The sequence below is a fragment of the Cheilinus undulatus genome, linkage group 11 (genome assembly GCF_018320785.1).
Source record: "Cheilinus undulatus linkage group 11, ASM1832078v1, whole genome shotgun sequence".
NCBI classification, from domain to species: domain Eukaryota; kingdom Metazoa; phylum Chordata; class Actinopteri; order Labriformes; family Labridae; genus Cheilinus; species Cheilinus undulatus.
The window spans coordinates 23,026,062-23,044,323 of NC_054875.1; the positions used below are offsets into that span (position 1 = coordinate 23,026,062).

General features: G+C 39.8%; 1 protein-coding gene across 1 annotated transcript; it reads right to left on the reverse strand.

Moving 5' to 3' along the window:
* Positions 1–11,722: 11,722 nt before the first annotated feature.
* On the reverse strand, positions 11,723–14,547 carry adora1b (adenosine A1 receptor b). The gene is made up of 2 exons (XM_041800035.1): positions 14,207–14,547; positions 11,723–12,581 (listed from the first exon to the last, which is right to left on the reverse strand). The coding sequence occupies exons 1-2, from the start codon at positions 14,545–14,547 to the stop codon at positions 11,798–11,800; spliced, it is 1,125 nt and encodes a 374-aa protein (XP_041655969.1). The 3' UTR covers positions 11,723–11,797.
* Positions 14,548–18,262: the final 3,715 nt, after the last annotated feature.

Consider the following 18,262-nt stretch of genomic DNA (forward strand, 5'->3'; position numbering starts at 1 on the left):
CAGGCCATTTTTTTTGGAACTGCCATCAGAGGATTTTAAAAATAAAAGTGTTTGGATAATGAACTGGCCATCAGCACCTGTGGGAGACGCCTAATGAAGGAGGCAGATGTGACCTCTTTACCCTCCATCAGAGAGCCAGACACAGCGTTTCCACCTCACACGTCTTGAGTTTAATCACCACTGCTTTACCAGCAGGTGGCAGTGTGCCATAGTGACTGTCAGCGAGGCCAAAAGAGAGCGGGAGGGAGAGGGAGAGAGGCCTGGTGCAGGGAATTAGTGTCAGAAAGAAAGCAGCATCCAGCTTCAAGAGCCAGTATTGAATGAGGAGCTGCTCTCATTTAAACAAGCAGGTGAATTATTCCACTACACCAAGTGTAAACTCATTTATATTCAATGATTCCCACTGAAACTTGATCTAAAATGAAATCCTTGAGAGTATTTTTTTGCCTCTTTTCTTCTATTCCTCTACTTTTAACAGCCTTTCATCAATACAGGGCTTTAGAAAAATACCTCCTGAGGCAGAGATTTGATCAAAATAAAAGATAAAATATTGATGTTGTTCTAATTTTGTGAGCCTGTTTGGTGAATAATTGATTATAACGGGAAGAGGGGGTTCTGTTTTATTTGCTAGACCCTTTGCGGTTAAATGGAAGAGTCTTCACGACTGCCACAAGCACATATTACTTTCTCTCATAGGATCAGAGAGTGAAAACCTTCCTGCAGGACTGGGCAAAGATAATTGATTGCACATTTTTTCTTGGCACTGCAGCTTCAGTTTTAAATCAAATTTTGATTTGGCTTGCTCTCCGTTTATCTGAAATATCATGCATGTCATTACATCTTAATAGGTCACATTCACTTGTTAGGGGATGCAAATGTTTCCATCTGCTGCAAATTTGCATCTACTCACTTTTTTCTGCTCATTCTTATGCCTGTCGATTTGGATGTAGCATCTCATTAACTGCGAGCCAACAAGGAATAGATGTTCGCACAGTGCTGTGTCATAATACAGACGAGTCTGACACAGATGCTCCTCCAGCAAAGGCAGAAGTGGCAGCCTTGTTTTTATGACTGATTGCTTTCCTGTGAAACCACACATGCTGAACAATGCCAACATTAGACTGTATGGGATGGTAGAGTGCGAGCTTTACTGTACAACACAATCCCTTCATGAATGCAAAAGCGGCATGTCTTTTATTCTCACATTCTTTATTTTTCAAAGGTCTGCACAGGAGCCTTGGTGCAGCTGCTCCCTAAGACAGATGTTGCAAGGGTGTGTCAAGTGCTCTGACAAGGAGCCTTGTTTCCTGTTGTGCAGCAGCACCGCGGGCGCAACACCCTTGTTTATTCATGACACAGATCAGAGCCCAGGTAGATCAAACTGCCTCTGTATTTTTAATGACAAAAAGCTCTTTCCTGGGACATAAATATCAAGCCAAGCATTTTCCCATCAGCACATCCTGGTGCAGGAACGGGGAGTCTTCCGGGAATTGGAAGGTCAGTGTCAGTTAGAGGTTCAGCTCATGCACAGAGCTGAGTATTGACCTGAAAAATGGTTGAATCAGAACATATTGATCCAAATGGAGACTCAATGTCTTTATAAAGTATTCACCCCTTTGGATGTTTTACCATTGTACTGATTTTATAATCAGTCATGCTCAATGTAATTTTTTTTTTTTTTTTTTGACAAAAAAAAAAAACTTAAACCTTTTTAATGTCAAAGTGAAAACAGATTTCTACTAAGTTATAACAATTAAATAAAAATATGAAATGTAAAATAAGTGACTGCATAAATAATCACTTCCATCAGGTCAGTATTTAGTAGATGCATCTTTGGCTGTAATCACAGCACTGAGTCTGTGTGGATGGGTTTCAATCAGGCTTGCACATCTGGAAACTGCAATTTTACTCCATTTTTCTTTGAAAGCTGCTCAAGCTCTGTCAGGTTTCACAGGGATCATGTGTGAACAGCTCTAATGGACTGATATCTGGGCTTTGACTCGGCCACTCCAGAACATTCACATTGTTGTCTTTAAACCATTTCTGTGTAGCTTTCGCTGTATGCTTCGGGTCATTGTCTTGCTGGAAAATAAATCCTCCCCCAAGCTGTAGTTTTCTTGCAGACTGAACAAAATTTTCCAACAGGATTTTCCTATATTTTTCAGCATTCATTTTTCCCTCTACCTTTACAAGCCATCCTGGGCAAGCTGCCAAGAAGCAGCCCCACAGCATGATGCTGCCACCACTGTGCTTTACAGAAGGGACAGGGCCAGCAAATGCAAATGCTAGGGGGACCAGAAGCTCCAGGGGGCACCAGCATTAACCCTGAATATTTTGAAAGAAGCCCCAAATATCAAACAACAACCTGTCAGGCAACTTCCCCATCCATCACCCTCCCTGCTTTACTTCCTCTCTCTCCTCCACCCCTTCTCTTGCATGCACGCTCAATCTCCATGCCCACAGAGGGCGGAGGGGGGATATCAGAATTCAGACCCTGGCTGAAAATGATCAACAAGGTGTCTTCTGACTGATACAAAACAGCATTTGAGTAAGAAAAACAGACCAGAGAAACTTGGAGGAAGTTGAACTTTGACCGACGAAGAACTCGGGCAACAGTTGTTGTATGCAGAGTCTCTCCCATCTCAGCTGCTGAAGCTTGTAACTCCTTCAGAGTAGTCACAGGTGTCTTGATGGCCTCTCTCACTCGTCTCCTTCTTGCACGGTCTCTCAGTTTGTGAGGACAGCATGATCTGGGCAACACCACATGGCTGGACCTCTGTTTAATTAGGTCAGTCACTTTTCAGGGGGCTGATTTTTATGCAATAACTTATTTAACCTTACATATTTTTGTTAAAGTCATACCACTCTTTAGAAATTGGTTTCACTTTAACATTAAAGGGTTTTTTGTGATTTTTTTTGGCCAAACAAGCCAAATAAAATGGACTATTATTAGATTTATGAAATCAATTAAAGGGTAAAAAACTCCAAGGCTGTGATTAGTTTTTATAGGCACTGTATTTTAATACAGGAGACAAGTCAAGATACAGAAGTTTATAAGTCATTTAGACTGTAGTTGCTATTAAAGCCTGCTATTACTCTGTCTGATTTGCATTGCATCCTGTCTTGAAAATTCTCTTTACAAATATATTTCACTGGATTAATGTTGGCACATGTTGACTCCTGAGTTGATTTTACTATAGATCTGAATATTTAGTACTCCACCTCTCCCAGGATCTGCAGTAAGCGTCCATATTAGCCTCAAGGGCAGGAGGTCACTGCAGAGAAAGGTCACCTCTGCTGCTCTAAATGGAAATACACTGCTCCAGCATTTCCTTTCCTTGTCTTTGTTCTTCTTATCTGCGCTCTCTTTCGACTTGATATCCCACCCTTACCCGAAACACAACATCTTTGCCCAGAAAAACAAGCCAATATGATAAAAATAGCACCCAAGCCTGGATAAAAGTGTTAAACCATGTGTAAAATATGCTGAATGCTGGACCAGACTATTGATTTATATAAGCAGCCCACTCAGCACTATATCACATTGAGAAGTCCACATATCCTGTGTTTTTCCACTGTATGGATTCCGGACAAGATTTATCCAAACGAGTTGGCTGAAGTGATACTGTTGACAACTCTGTTGACACTTCACAGATAACGCAAGAGTGTGCAGTTCTTGCTCTGACTATGTCTCTCCTGGTTCTATACGGCGCCAAATATCAAAGGAATTCTTACATGCTGAAAGAAGAAATGGGTCGTTGGAGCTGTGACAACTCTCGACTGTTATCTCACAGCGGTAATGGGAAGTCTGACAGCCCCGCCGAGCTGCAGCAAGGTACCCATAGAATAAAGTTGAGATATCTGGGGCTTCAAGTGTTCAGTGCTGTGGAAACGCTGACTCGTCAAGAGGACTGAATAGTTAGAAAATTACCAATTTATCATTCTTTTGAATACTGAATACATGAACTGGGTGGATGGGGGTTCTTGAGTGTCCTCAGGTAGCCTACAGGAAATGCTGACTTTACAGGAAGGAGAAACAGTCTGAGAGGAGCTGTTTGCATCAAACATTTACACGTTTTTTGTGCCCACTTGGGGGTAGCGGGCAGAGTTGTAAACATCGATAGAAAACCAACTTTTAAAGCTTGGGAAGCAACTATTGGGTATTTAGGCTAGATTATGAAAGTATCTACTTCTTTGTAAGACCAGACAGTTGAAGGCTGTTAAAAAAAATCAGTTGTGTTAACTTAAAAATCGAAAAACAGCTTTTTCAGCTCTATTTTTATGAGTTAGAAGACATTTTCTGGTTTTCAGTGAACAGTACTTACTGTATGTATTGTTTTTAATTGTACTCAATTTTTTGACAATCATCCCTTAAACTGCAGAGTTTTCCCAGAATGCCTTTGGGCATTAGAAATTTTGCACCCTGAGTGAAGTTACTGACTCTGTTAGCCAACTCTCAGATATGGGGAGAAGCCACTCAATATTGTGATTAGTATATAGAACATGGTGGATGAGGACTTCCTGGTTCAATTTGCACCTTTCCATTATAGCCACTTATAGTAACTTAAGTAGTAAACTTATTCACTGAAGGGTTAGCCCCTTGAGTTGACTCATCTTGTTTTAAGGGGGTCCCAACAAGCCGACCTTGAGTGGCATGAATGTTCAACATTAAAGTATGTGGTAGAAGAGTAAAGAAAAAGTAGTGGATGAAGATCATGAAGCTTGAAGAAAATAATCAATCATGTTTTGAACAGAATTTTGTAGTGAAGTCTCCATAGTGTAGTTTAACATAAAATGTTAGCATAAATGTACAAGTAAAATTGGACTGATATTATTTTAAATGGCCTGCAACTAAACAAGTACTATTTTTTCAGGTCCTTTTTATTCATTATCAGTTGCCTTTAATATTTTTAGTACTATACACTCATTGGGATTACAGTGTTAATTATATATTTTAACAATCACTGTCTACTACTTTAAAAAGCTGCTGTAATAAGTTTTAACAAAAATTTTGAGAACTTGTTTGGTTTTACAGTAGAGAAAAAATGCCAAATGCACAACCTTGCCTCATTATTGGGAATAAAAAAGTTGACAAGGGCGCTGGAGAGAGTAGCGTATTGTTTTATCACCATCTGCATTCAGTTGTCCTTCTTTGATACTCTTGTACAACTCCCGGGTACAGCGTTCAAGTATACTCTTTGAAATGTAAAGAGACTTTCAATAAACATTACATGCATCTTCTTGTGATTTCATAGTCTTTAAAATAATTTGGCACGGTTTTCAGAAAACAGCTTGTATTTTACACAGCAGATTAGGATCGATTCAAAGTCATAACGCAGCCACTATTTGGATGTTTGTTCATGTTTACTTGTATTTGATGATGGCTAAGCCAGATTCCATGTCTGTCACTAGGCAAAGCTTTTAAGATGAAACACGTGTTCCTTGTCAGAGAATGGACAAATGACCATTCTGCAATCATTTTAGGAGAAAAAGGAGGTACCTACAGATGAAATTACATCGTTTACCACAATGGCATCATTGAAGAGTTTAGTGTGGATGTAACAATAGCAGAAGTTTTATCAAAAGTATCTTCTTATATATCAGAAGAAGAGCACAGAGCTGCACAGGAAGCTTTTCTTGGTGGTTTAAGATGTTTCACTCTACTCCAGACTGTTTTCAGTTGATTTTTGCTAACTATTAAATGTGCTACTTTCTATTGCTACATATGAGTAAATGGTTTGAATTAGCATTTGTGTCAGAGCTGGACCCTACTATCATTTCACACTACAATAGTATTTTTCAACAAAGCAGCAGAAATTGTCAGAACACTGGCTTGGGAAAGAGTTTGATTTAGGGACTGGCTCCACTGACAGTAAACATCAATCACACGCCCACTGGATTGTATGTCTTGTTTCTCTGATTGGAGACTAATGAATGTGACAGAGACAATTCTGATTCAATCACTCTCTGAGATTTTTTTTTAAAGACTCTGGCCTTACCAAATGGGGTATTGAGGTATTGCCCCTGATGGATGTGAAAAATATCACATGCGATGGATTTGTGACACAGTCACAGTTGTGGCTGGTTATCTTATTTAAGCTCTGCCTCCTTAGCTGCTACATGCTCACATTTCACCACTAGCTAGTTGTTAAGTCTGTCTTGAATAGACAACATATGCACCAGTTGAATGAAACAATAAGCTGTAAGATGACAACAACCATAGAGCTGAAGGGATCTATATCACCAGTAGGTGTTTCCCATTTAGAAACCCCTGTAATAAACAAGTCGTCATTTGATCTGTTGTTGGTTTTAAAGTATTGATTGTAGCCTCTTTAAAATAAATGGAGGAGTGCACTACGAATTCGAATTGATGTTGCAGCTCTGTCTCCTAAATTGGTTTCCTAATTGGGTTGTGGTGACAAATGTAATAGCTACCTGGGTTATTCTAGAGTCATCTTTTTGAGTACATTAAGCTTTGTGTGCCTTAAAAGGAGCGCTGGATATTAAGACATGTTGATCTTATGAGATTTTATTAGATAAATATAGGTGTCTTTTATGAGTTTTGTAAATAGTAACACACTAGATTTCAGCATTTTCAAATAAATTTAGAAAACAGATTCATATACAGGCTGCCATTTTAGTGCGGTGCATTGTGGGTACTGATTATCTGCTTACAGGGTTTTTTTCCCCTACATCTTTCTTTTACATTCACCTCCATTTACACTACAGAAACATCTTCCTTAGTGTCCTCTTCACTAGAACTGCACAGCAGCTACAAATTAAAAACATTTCAGGGATGACAGAAGATCAATGGGCCTCATCCTCCAATATTCTCCTAAGATATTTCTTCAACTTCTTAAGAAAAATTCTAAGCGAAACCTACAGGGGATTCATGACAAGTTCTTAAACGGCTTAATTGTTTGCACCTGTGTTAATGCCAGGTGCTTGTAAGCTCCTAAGTAACATAGTAAAACTCTCTTTTAATGCCTATATATGGACATATAAAAGCCTTGTGCAAAGACACAAGGCACACAGAAGTGGAAGAATCATATCAGTAATGTCCAAGTTACATCCGAAAATACAGTAAATCAGAAATACAGTTGTAATACCATGATAGCTCCAAAGTGGATGTTGTCCTACTCCAAATGACACCAAAAGAAGAAAAGTTAATTACATTTTTTGCACCAGTAGTGGATATTAAATACATGCAAAAAATGTATATTTTTCTGTGATATCACTGGGTCAGAAAGTGTTTTTATCAGAAATGACATGCATCATGCTTTAATAAGGATGCATTCCAGGCAAGTTAAAATAATAAGGGGGAAGTTTGTTGTTTTTTTCTTTGTTTTTTACAGAGAGGATAATTTGATTAAAATGTACATTATTTTCTAAAACAAGATCCTTTAAATGATGAAACAACACTTTAAACATATTTAAATGCCTGTGTGTAAGGGGAAGTTTTTATTGTTTTAAATAAGTGTTTAATTGTATTTTTTTTAAGTGCTAACTTTATATGCAGTATGTCACATTTTGTGGTCAAGATCAAACACTGCATGTTAGAATTAATATCATACTATATTTAAGTCATGTATTTGTAGGCATTATTTAATACTGTGATAGTTTTAATTTGATAAACATGCTGTAAAATAGAATTAAAAACTATTTCATTGTGCCATTATTAATCTTTTAAATCTGAGTGCTGATGAGTGCAAAATTAATCATTTATCCTCTCATATCAGCACTCAAATGCTTGTAAGAGTGTTCTGAAGTGATTTTGTTCTTGGGAAAGAAAAAATCAGAGATGAGAAAATGCTGGTGAATGTCAGGATTAAAAGCTGCATAACGGTTTAAAGCACAAAATTCTTCCTTAGAACGGGAGGTGAATGAGGTCTAATGCAACCGTATGACATCACTACATTTCCTATGAAGTGTGATCCTTAAAAAATTTTCTCAGAAGTTATTGCACAAAATGGCAGCTTATGTGTGAACCTTTATCTAACATTTTCCCCGCATGTAGAAATCTGGTGTGTTTCTTTGAACAATTTATGAATAAACAACATCAAAGCTACCGCTTGTAAAACTGTTATATAGTCCAGCTGCAGACCATTCATCTCTGATGGCCTCTCAACAAAGAACAATCATCTAAGACGCTGTATATCCGAGAAAGGATATAATCCCTAAAACTTTAGAAATAAAGTTGGATTAGACTTCTGTTTAGGGTAGGGGTAAAGGTTAAGGTAAAGGTTATGATACCAAAGGTTTACAGTTTAAAAACTGAACTGCAAAACCTGATTACAAAATGGTTAATAATTCAGACGAAACAGTCTCCTTACAGTGAAAAAGTCTGTCTTCCATGGAAACATTCTAACACAGCAAGTGTAGCTTACATAGCTCCATTAGCTGCATAAGCTGCATAGCAAACAGCTAAAGTAAAGCTCACAAAGCAGCTATGTATCAGTTATCTACTTAGCTAAGTTAGCCTTAGCTATATTAACTAAAGCCCCTGTTGCTAAAGCTAACTTAGCTATAGATAATGGAGCTAAATAACTAATGTAGTTAACATGCAAAAGCCATGTCAGCAAAGCAGCTACATTAGCTAGTGTTGCTATGTTATCTACTTAACTATGTACTGTAACTATGTGTACTAAAACTCCTCCCACTAAAGCAAACTTTCCTTCTTTGGCTTTGCTAGTAACGTTAATTACAGAGCTAGCATAGCTACGTTAGTTTCAGCTAAAGCTTAAGATAACAAAGCTTAAATGAACCAGCACCATGCAGCTACCTCTTAAACAGGTCTGTGCATAAAGTAATCCTGGACTAGACCTTTGATAACCTTGTGAAGCAGATGGATATGCCCGTTTCTGTGTTTCTCACTGGCAAATCCATCTTGCAAAGTCTGAACCGTTTGGGCCAGGTTTGAAAGTGACAGGACCAATCAGCAACGAGGGGCAATACTTTCAGGAGTGGCAGAGTCGTGACGCAAGCAAGCAGCAACAGGAGGCCGGTGCAGTTATGGCCGCAGACATTAGCGTGGATGCCGCTAAAGCGCCAGTGTTATCAGAACTTGACAACATTTCTTTGTTAAAAGAAGAGCAAAGAACAGCATTGAATTGTTCTCTTTTCAAAAACGACAAAAGTCGTGTACTGACACGTCTACAGTCGCCATGGTTCGCGTTATGCAGTCTTTGTGGACTTTACTCCTTCGGTAGGGGTGCAGCTCAGTAGCAGCTACATCACATGTTTTGTTGCTCTGATTGGCCCGTAAAGATGTGACAGATAGAACGTTCATCCAGTCGTCCTCCGAGTTTTTTTTTCAAAGGCTCTTCCCTTTCCCAAACGCTGTCTGTGAGTGGTATACCAGATGGATGTGTGAAACACACACATCCATCTGGTGTGCCAGGTCAGACCTTTGACCTTTTTCTGTTTTATCTATGAAATGTGTTTAAGTCTGTAATGTATGCAATGTGGTTATTTCATGGATATAACTGCCAAACTTTTTTAGGAATACAGTTGCATTTTATACATTGTACAGGCAAATTATGGCACTTCCTGTCAGAGATATACAGTGTCTCAAATGAACAGTCTGTGAGAGTGGCAGCCAGAGATGCAGAGTCAGACCCCTCTCTAAAATTGGGAATGGGAGTGTCATCTAGCAGTCAGATTTTAGATTGCAACGTTTCATCTCTGGTGGTAACCATGGCAACCAGTGAAATTTTCAAGAAATGTTTAACTCTTGTATATTAAAGTGACTAAACACTAATTTAAGCATCCTTATGAATATCGTATTCCATTTTCACCACGTTTTTTCTGGTAAATGCTTCTAAAAACTGCACATTGTACCTTTAATGTTACTCCAATAAGGTCAGCATGTCTTCATACGTAGGGGTTCCCTTCAAAATGAGTATTCTACAAATACTTGTTGTGGGTAGTGGGTAGTACAAAGGTCAAGGCTTTGACAAGAAGCTGTGGGTTTGTAGCCAGACTCTGGTCTAGGGTGAGTTCAGACAACTAAAGCTTTTCAGTATTTGGATGTTAACACTGGCTTCTTTAAATAAATAACCTTAGAATGCTTGTACAGTGTTGCACAACTTTTTTCTGTTTTCTACAAAGACGACAATCTGTTTGACACCTCTACACACTAAATAACACCTTGTAATGTTATTAGCAATGTTTTTAGCTCGAGCAAGATTGCCCAAAGAAAAGCACTAATGGGGCTGATGGGGAAGTGTTCCTGCCATTTTGCCCTTTTTTGGTACTATGGCATCAAAGATTTCTCAAAATAAATAAATGAAATTGATTTTGTTTCTTGTAAGAAAACATAATCCAGGTAGAGTGCATCTGCCTCTATATAAAATGTATTATAACGACAGCTTATTTGTTGGACGCAGGGTTGAACTCTTTGCTTAGTAACCACAGTTGTAATGGAAGTCATTCATCAAGCTATGAAATACCACTGATAAGATTATCAAGAATCCTATTGTAATCTTAGGTTTCACAATGATATAACCCTTTGTGTTATCCAAGTCCACCTGGCTGACACCCTTTAGATTAAACCTATCACATATGATGTGCTTCCATGAGTTTCTGTTGATACTGTTATTTGCCTTCTTCTGTTTCAAAAATGATAACCAAGTCAGAAAATGTGCTAACCTTCACAACATTAGAGATTGTAATTTATGAACTGTCTTGGCCAGAGCTGTGGGTTTTTACAGGAGATAAAACAGAATAACTTTACATTCTCATACATGTATGTCAGTGGCATTGAACATAGTTTAATATCTACTCTACAGATGTCCAAGTTTTCAATTAGGCAAGAAATTAAGCTTACATGGTATTTGAGATACTCACAATCTTCAGCTTGTTTTTTTCTGGTACAGTCTATACTACCAATGATGACTGAATAAGGCCATGAAAGCCACTGTATCTAGTGGTAAGATGTGAAGAGGTTATAATCAGTTTATGTGGGTAAAAAAATATGGAAAACCCCGCCACTCCCGCCTCCAACTGGGATGGAGGCTGGATAAACATGAGCTTTAAGTGCATCTTGTCTCTCTCCCACATGAGTAGCTGTCGTCTTGCAGCAATGACTCTCCTGCAGGCAGCTTCTAAAAAGGTTAAAACCTCCCGCTCCCTGCAGCTGCATGTGTCTTTTCCTTGTCCATCTCGTCTGTAATGGATCGGTGCAGTCGGATCACAGAGGGACCGAGCTCCAGTGGAGAAGAGTTTAGGGATTACAAAACCCTTCTATCAGCACCTCCTTGCAGCAGAAATCTCTCCCATGGTGCTGCTTGCTCGGCCACTGTTGTGCGATTAAGACCCTGAAGTAGCTGTGCTGCTAAATCATGTATTTACATTAAGATTACATTCATGTTCTTCGGTCACTGTCAGGTTACACAGACACACAGCTCTACAGTAGTAAGATGAAGCTGTTCTAATGAACAATGAAACTTTCATTCTATGATAATCTAATACTGATTAACCACAAAAAACTTTTAATGTTCAGACCCACAGACCGTGATGAATAAAACATTAAAGCTAAAAGTCTTCAGTCTGTTACTAAGATAGACTGCTCCATTATTGCATGTTAGCAGGAACCCTTTCTGCCTTTTTTGATCAAACCTCTCAGTAAATCCACTCCTGCTGAGGAAACATAAACCATATTTGAGATTTATGATCCAAGCCTTTGCAGCATCTAGCACCTCATGCTCCTCATTGGTCTACATTCAATCGAGGAGAGAACCAGTGCTCATGCACTGATTATCACTTTCCCAGCCAGAACTTGTCTGCCTTCCTCAGGTTAGACAGCGTGCTGCTCCAGGGAGGGCGGATGTTCTTTGAGTTCCTGCGGAGGTTCGGTTTTCTGCTGCTCAGATGGAGGCAGCTGCTGTTGGGGCGGATCTGGTTTTGGGCATTCCTTCTGTGCTAGCGCCTCCTGCTGCGGCTCTGGATTTGGCATCTCTTTCCTGTCGCTGGGCTGAATCTCCAGAGCTGGTGTGTCCTTACAGCAGAAGTACTGCTGCCAGATTTTCCTAAAGGCCGTGCGGAACTTCTTAATGCGGAAAGCATAGACGATAGGGTTGACGGCGGAGTTGCCATGGGTGAGCAGGATGGCGATATAGAGGAGGACGATTGGCTTCTCACACTCAGGGCAGAAAAGAGTGATGCAGTTGATGATGTGGAGGGGGAGCCAGCTGATTGCGAAGAGGAAAAGCACCAAAGCTAATGATTTAGCCAGATTCAGCTCCTTGTCATAGTACTTGTTGGGATCTGTGTGGCTGCTGGTGAGCTTCTTGTTGTTCAGCTGCTTGTGGATCATGTAGAAGATCTCGGCATAGATGACCAGCATGAGCACCAGTGGCGGCAGCACCCAGCCAAAGAAGTTGAAGTAAACCATGTAGTCCATGCTGATAACGTTCTCAAACTGGCAGGTGATGACAAGGTCGGAGCTGATGGAGCCGTTCTGCTGGAGGCGGTGCAGGTTATTCCAGCCTAACATCGGTGTCAGACCCACTATGAAGGCCACCGTCCAGCAGATCACCACCGCCAGCCCTGCTCGCCGAGGGGTCACCACCCGCTTGTACCTGCAGGAGGAAACAACAAATGTCAGCACTTTTTCTCCCAGGGTGCCATCCTTTTCTGTTCACCTCATTTTCACATTGCTGGTGCTGTTTGACTGACAAACAGCAAATCAAGAGAAAGGAGTTGTCGTTTTAAAGTACAAAGCCTCTAGACACTTCACACACACACAGCTCCTGGCAGCATATTTTTCCACTTGAACAAGTCAGTGTAATCCCTTATCGGAAAACGTTGCACTTCTCAGAGCTGTTGCTTTTGTTCAGGGTAAAACTGACTTACAGCTGTTGAAATTGGCTCAATATTGACTATTTTTCATTACAACAGCACTGTGGACAAAGGCTGCAGTAGTTGGCAGCAACAACGTGCTTTACAGGTTTGGCTTCTGTTTTGCTTTATGGAGAGAAGAAGTAGGTAGAAAACAGTGCAAGGTGCAAAAGCTTGTAAATCTTATCACAGCCGTCCTGTGACCAAGAAATGACGCAGAAGCACTCAGCCTGAGGCTGGGGTGAAATCTGACCCTGTTTGTGTTGTAAAGTGTGTAGTTCAATGGTTGACCCATTCTGAATTACTCATGTATTTTTCTAATGGTAGAGAAAGGGAATTAAAGTTACAATAATGTGACTTTTGTAGGAGTTAGCTCCCCAATAGAGGTAACATGTCTTGTATTGTATTGATCAGGGCTGTGTTAACCTAAGTCTGTGACTGAAGCAGAACGGCGAGATCGTTATTCACACTCTGAGCCGGCCGGCTCGCAGGAGAACAGATACTGATCTATCAACAGGGAAGCAGCGGGGGAATCACATTATCACACTTTGTGGTGTTACAGTAAGAGAGCAAATACAATGCTCATAACTATGAAGTTCAAATGTTCCATTTTCTGGGAAATGTATTATTGTGATGCTGAGATTGGGTTCTGAACTTGTTTCTCAATTTGATTTCTGGGAAGGGAGAGGCAATAGCAACTCCCTAGTGAGTAAAATCCTGATTTAAATGATGAATCACCGATGCTCTGCTGTAAAAATACTGTGGCAGACACCATTAAGCTTCAACAGTTCAATTCATTATAACAATAGCAAGTCAAAATCCTGATAAAGTGCAGCCATTTAAGCTGGAAGACTTACTGAAGTCTTAGACAGGAGATTAAAATTTGAGGTTATCATGGACAATATTCTCAGACAATAATTCCCTGCCTCTACTACGATTATCTCTTCAGCCTTTCAGCACCACTGCTGGCTCTTTTGTTCCAGCCTGGTGTGATAAAAACCCTGGTGATCCTGAGCATCAGATACAGAGAGGGAGATGGACAGCAAATGTGACCTCTTTTATGCCCTCTAGAAACACAGAAACTATACAAGACCCTACCCTCGCATGTACGTCTGTCATTGTGAAACTGTGTAACAATTTCCAGTACAAGCAGAGGCTCTAATTAAAGCTGTGGGTTGATCAGGCATGCTCTGGTTAGCTGTCATATCAGTAATAGTGAGTCCGAGATATCCTGTGAAGTGAAACAAGACCCATGAGGACGTCAGTGCCCAGAAACACGGAGCTGGAGCTGCGTGAGGTGGGAAATAAAACATCATGACTAGCACCTTAGGGCGAGCATGACTAACTCTGTGCATCTCATCATTACCTGGTGGGGATCTTGACCCTGAGATAGCGGTCAATCGCGATAGCCAGGAGGGCCAGGATTGAACTTTGCGTCAGCACCAGCACCGTGCACGCGACCAGGAGGCAGCTGTAAAAGTGAGTTTGGAGTCCGATGCTGATAGTGATGGCCAGAGGGATGACGAGGGCTCCCACTGCGATATCCGCCAAGGCTAGGGACACGATGAAGCAGAACGTGGTATCTCGCAACGACTTATTAATTTTCACCGCCCAAACTACCATCACATTCCCGATCACTGACGCCACTGCGATCAGCACCTCCATCCCGATGTAGAGCGACTGCGCTGACAGGAATGCCCCAGGCATGTTTGCAGATAATTTAGTCCTTGATAAGAAGAAGACAGAAACCAGAAGAGAAGCCTCGAAATTGGCTTTAATGTCACTACTGTATTTCCACTAATGCTGCGCGTCCTGCAACCTCACAGTGCCTGAATCCTCCTGGTTAGCACATGCAACTTGCAAAAAAAAAAAAAAATCTATTTTGTCAAAGAATCGCGTTATCCAGCATGTTTCAGTTAGAGATGCTCTCCTTTGAAGCAGGTAGTGTTGTGGTCCAGCGTTTGTCATGCGTCGCTCCTGCTCTGTGCCCTGCGCCTCCACTTGGCTGAATACACCTGCTCCTAGTGAGAGCAGCATCCTTCCCATGCGCTCCGATTCATCCAACAGGGCGCTTCCTCAGCCCTTGTCTTTTAAAAACACAACAAAGCAGCATGTAACAAAGCAAAGAGGAAAACTACGATGGGGTTGAAAGCGCGCACATTTGCTGCTCCTGCGCATTGGATGCGTGCTCCTTGTCCTCTTCTCCCTCTTTGCGCTTCCAGTAAAAATGCAGTTGCCAAAAATAGCTTTTGGAGATCTTCACGCCTTTTGTCCTCTGTCAAATATAGCCCACAATCTGTGATGGAACAGGAATTAATCTCTGTCCTTTTAAGAGTGAGTTTGCTTCATCCCAGTGCAGAAGAAAACATACAGCTGCAGCCTTCTGCTCTTTGGGACCGTCCCAGGGAAGTCAGGTAGTGCAGAGGTGCTCTGAACTCCCTCTCATCGCTTATTACAAGGACACGCACTGCTTTCTCTCACGCCCTTTCAAGTGCTAATGGACCTTGCTCTGAAGCCCGCATTGTTCTGATAAGAGGTGCTGAGCTGCCAGAGAAATAGCACAGATATACAGCAAGTGGAAATAGAAGGATCAATGCAGCATGTATATATATATATATATATATATATATATATATATACGATACCCTTAGTGACAAAAGGACAAAGTCAAAGTGTCTCTATCCTCCTAAAAACCTGCATGAACTCATGCGGACATTACATTCTGGAGCCCAGCTACATTTGGGACCTATGAAGGACAGGAAAATCATGGCCCATAGTCAAGTTAAGCTGTTAACCTGAATAACAACCACTCTTATCACAGCAACAAACAATAATGTTATTTATCAATGATGTAGTACAATATAGACTTCTTCAAAATGTAAACAGCCAAAAACAGAATTATCCTTTTATTGGTAATGTTAACATTACACTGAAAACACAACTTCATAGCTAGGCTGTAACGTGCACAAACATTAGTGCACTTTTCTTCTACTTTATAAAATAAAGAAGAAGAAACTGAGTCAACTTTAATAGAAAAGAACTGAATGATTGTAAAAAAAGAGACAAAACTGGATGAAAAGTTGCTGGACAATGGGAAAAATGGCAAAGAGAGGTGGCAGAAATGGGCCACAGTTGGAAAAAAGGTGTGACATGGGGCAAAAAAATGGTTTAAAAGAAGAAAAAAAAAAGGAGAAAATGAGTTGAAAAGGTAAAAAGAAGTGGCATAAATGGGCAAAAAGTGGCAAAAATGGGATGAAAGTGGTGAAAATGTGGCAAAAAAATGGTCCAAAAGCAACAAAAATGGCTTAGCAGTGGCAAAAAAGGGGAAAGGGTAAAAATAGGTTAAAAGTGGTACAAAGAAGGTGCAAAAAAGGGTAAGTAGTGGTATAAATGTGGCAAAATGCACAAAAAGCAGAAAAATTTGTAAAAAAAAAAAAAAAAAAAAGGCCAAAAATAGCAGCAGAAACGGGTTGAAAATGGAAAAAAGAATTGACAAAGATTAGGAAAAATGTGGCAAAACAAGGTAGAAATGGGTTAAAAGTGTTAGCAAAAAATGGTCAAAAAGCAGAAAATGCTTTAAGTGGCAAAATAAGGTAAAAATCAAGAGAAATGGGTTCAAAGTCACAAAGAGAAGTGGCAAAAATGCCCACAATTGGAAAAAGTGGCAAAAATGGGTTAAGAGTGGCAAAAAAGTGTAAAACAAGGGCAAAAAGAAGAAAAAAATGGTCAAAGTAGCAAAAAGAAGTAGCAAAATTGGGTAAAAGTAGCATAAATGATCTCAACATTAGAACCCTAGAATTCTTGACACTTTGACACACTTTTCAGCTCATAAATGAGGAAACTGTTAGCCAAGATGCTAGCTCCAATGCTACAGATCCAACACACATGCATTGATATCATTAATAAATCACAACTGGGGAGGAACCATTCTTTGGGTTATTCAGGGGTCCAGTAAATTCTCTGTGTAGGTCTTCCACAACATATATATCTGCTATAAGGATTTTGTAGGAAATTGTCCGGAATGGCTATTTAAGTTTAATCAATTAACTTGAAATGATGAGAGATTTAGAATAAATTTCTAGGGATTTTGATGGGGATTTTTGGAATTTTGTTTCACCATTTTTGGGAGGTTGGAAATTTTTGAGTACTTTGATAGAAATTTTTATTTGGATATTTTGGAGAGATTTGTTGGAAGTTTTCTGAGGGAATTAGCTTTAAAATTTGGGGGCATTTGCATGAGAATTTGGGAAATTTGTTCAAGGTTTGGGTATTTTGGAAATTTATTTTGGAAATCTTCTTCATTTCCATGGAAAGTTGGGGGATTTATTTGAACCTTTTGTGAAATTTGATTGGGATTGGGGGTGTGGGTTTTACCTTTGGAACTTTTAAAACTTCACAGAAATTTCAGGGTATTTATGTGGATGTTGCTGGGAATATTCCATCATTTTTAATGGAATTTTGAGTAATATTTTTGTATATTCTGGGGGATTTGATTAGAAATTCAGAGGGGGATTGGCTTGATGTTCAGGATTATCATTTAATTTTTTCAGGAATGTTTAGGCTTAATGAAAAAGTTTTCCTGAAATATTCTGGGAATACTGGAAGACATTTCATGGTACTTTTTCTGAGATACTTTAAAAATATGTTTAAGAATTTTCAGAGATTTTTGTCAATTTATTTCAAAATTTTAGGGAATTTGTAAAGATTTTGGAAAGGAAAATTTCCAAGAAATTCAGAATGTTTTGTGGAAATTTTAATTCATGCTTTGCTTTAACCAGTACTTGTGGTCAATCTTTGAAATAGGAGAAAAAGTGACGTCACCAGCTCTCTATGACTAACACCATTTCTTTCTGACTGAAGACCCCAAACAACTGATGACACAGCCAAAACGTCTGCTCTGAAACCGATCCAGTGCTGTATTTTCTACAGAAACAGGTCCTGTGGGAGATTTGCGGACATCAGTTTTTACTTAAAACTAATTCCTATTCAAAGACAAGGCTGAAGTTTTATATTTTTTAGGTGCCCACCGATCCCAAACGAGTGAGAGAAACAAAAACTGCATTCCATAAGCTCAGGTCTCAGGAGGCTGTTATGGAAGCTCACAACGTCTTGTGTGCTGGCCTCCTACCTGCATTTAGTTTTATTCAAAGCAGAAATCTTCAATACAAAAAGATATTCAGGTCATTCTAAATATATTCATCTGAATTAGACTTCAAAGACCTCCTCTCTGAGCCTGAGGCCAGCCTCATTCTTACTGCTAATAGGAAATCTATACCAGCAACACTAGCAACCTTATGACTGATTTATATCTATTGATTAGACTTTTAAAAAGTCATCTACAGCTTTCCTCTTTCTGACTCTGACACCATAACCTCTCCTCTAGTTGCTTTCTAAGAAACACACAATAAACCTTGAGCAGCTG

Excerpts from the sequence above, each read along its gene's own strand:
- adora1b (XM_041800035.1), bottom strand. The coding sequence starts at position 14,547 with ATGCCTGGGGCATTCCTGTCAGCGCAGTCGCTCTACATCGGGATGGAG. Across the intron at positions 12,582-14,206 it reads AGGGTCAAGATCCCCACCAG|GTACAAGCGGGTGGTGACCC; the intron begins GTAATGATGAGA and ends TTCCTCCTGCAG.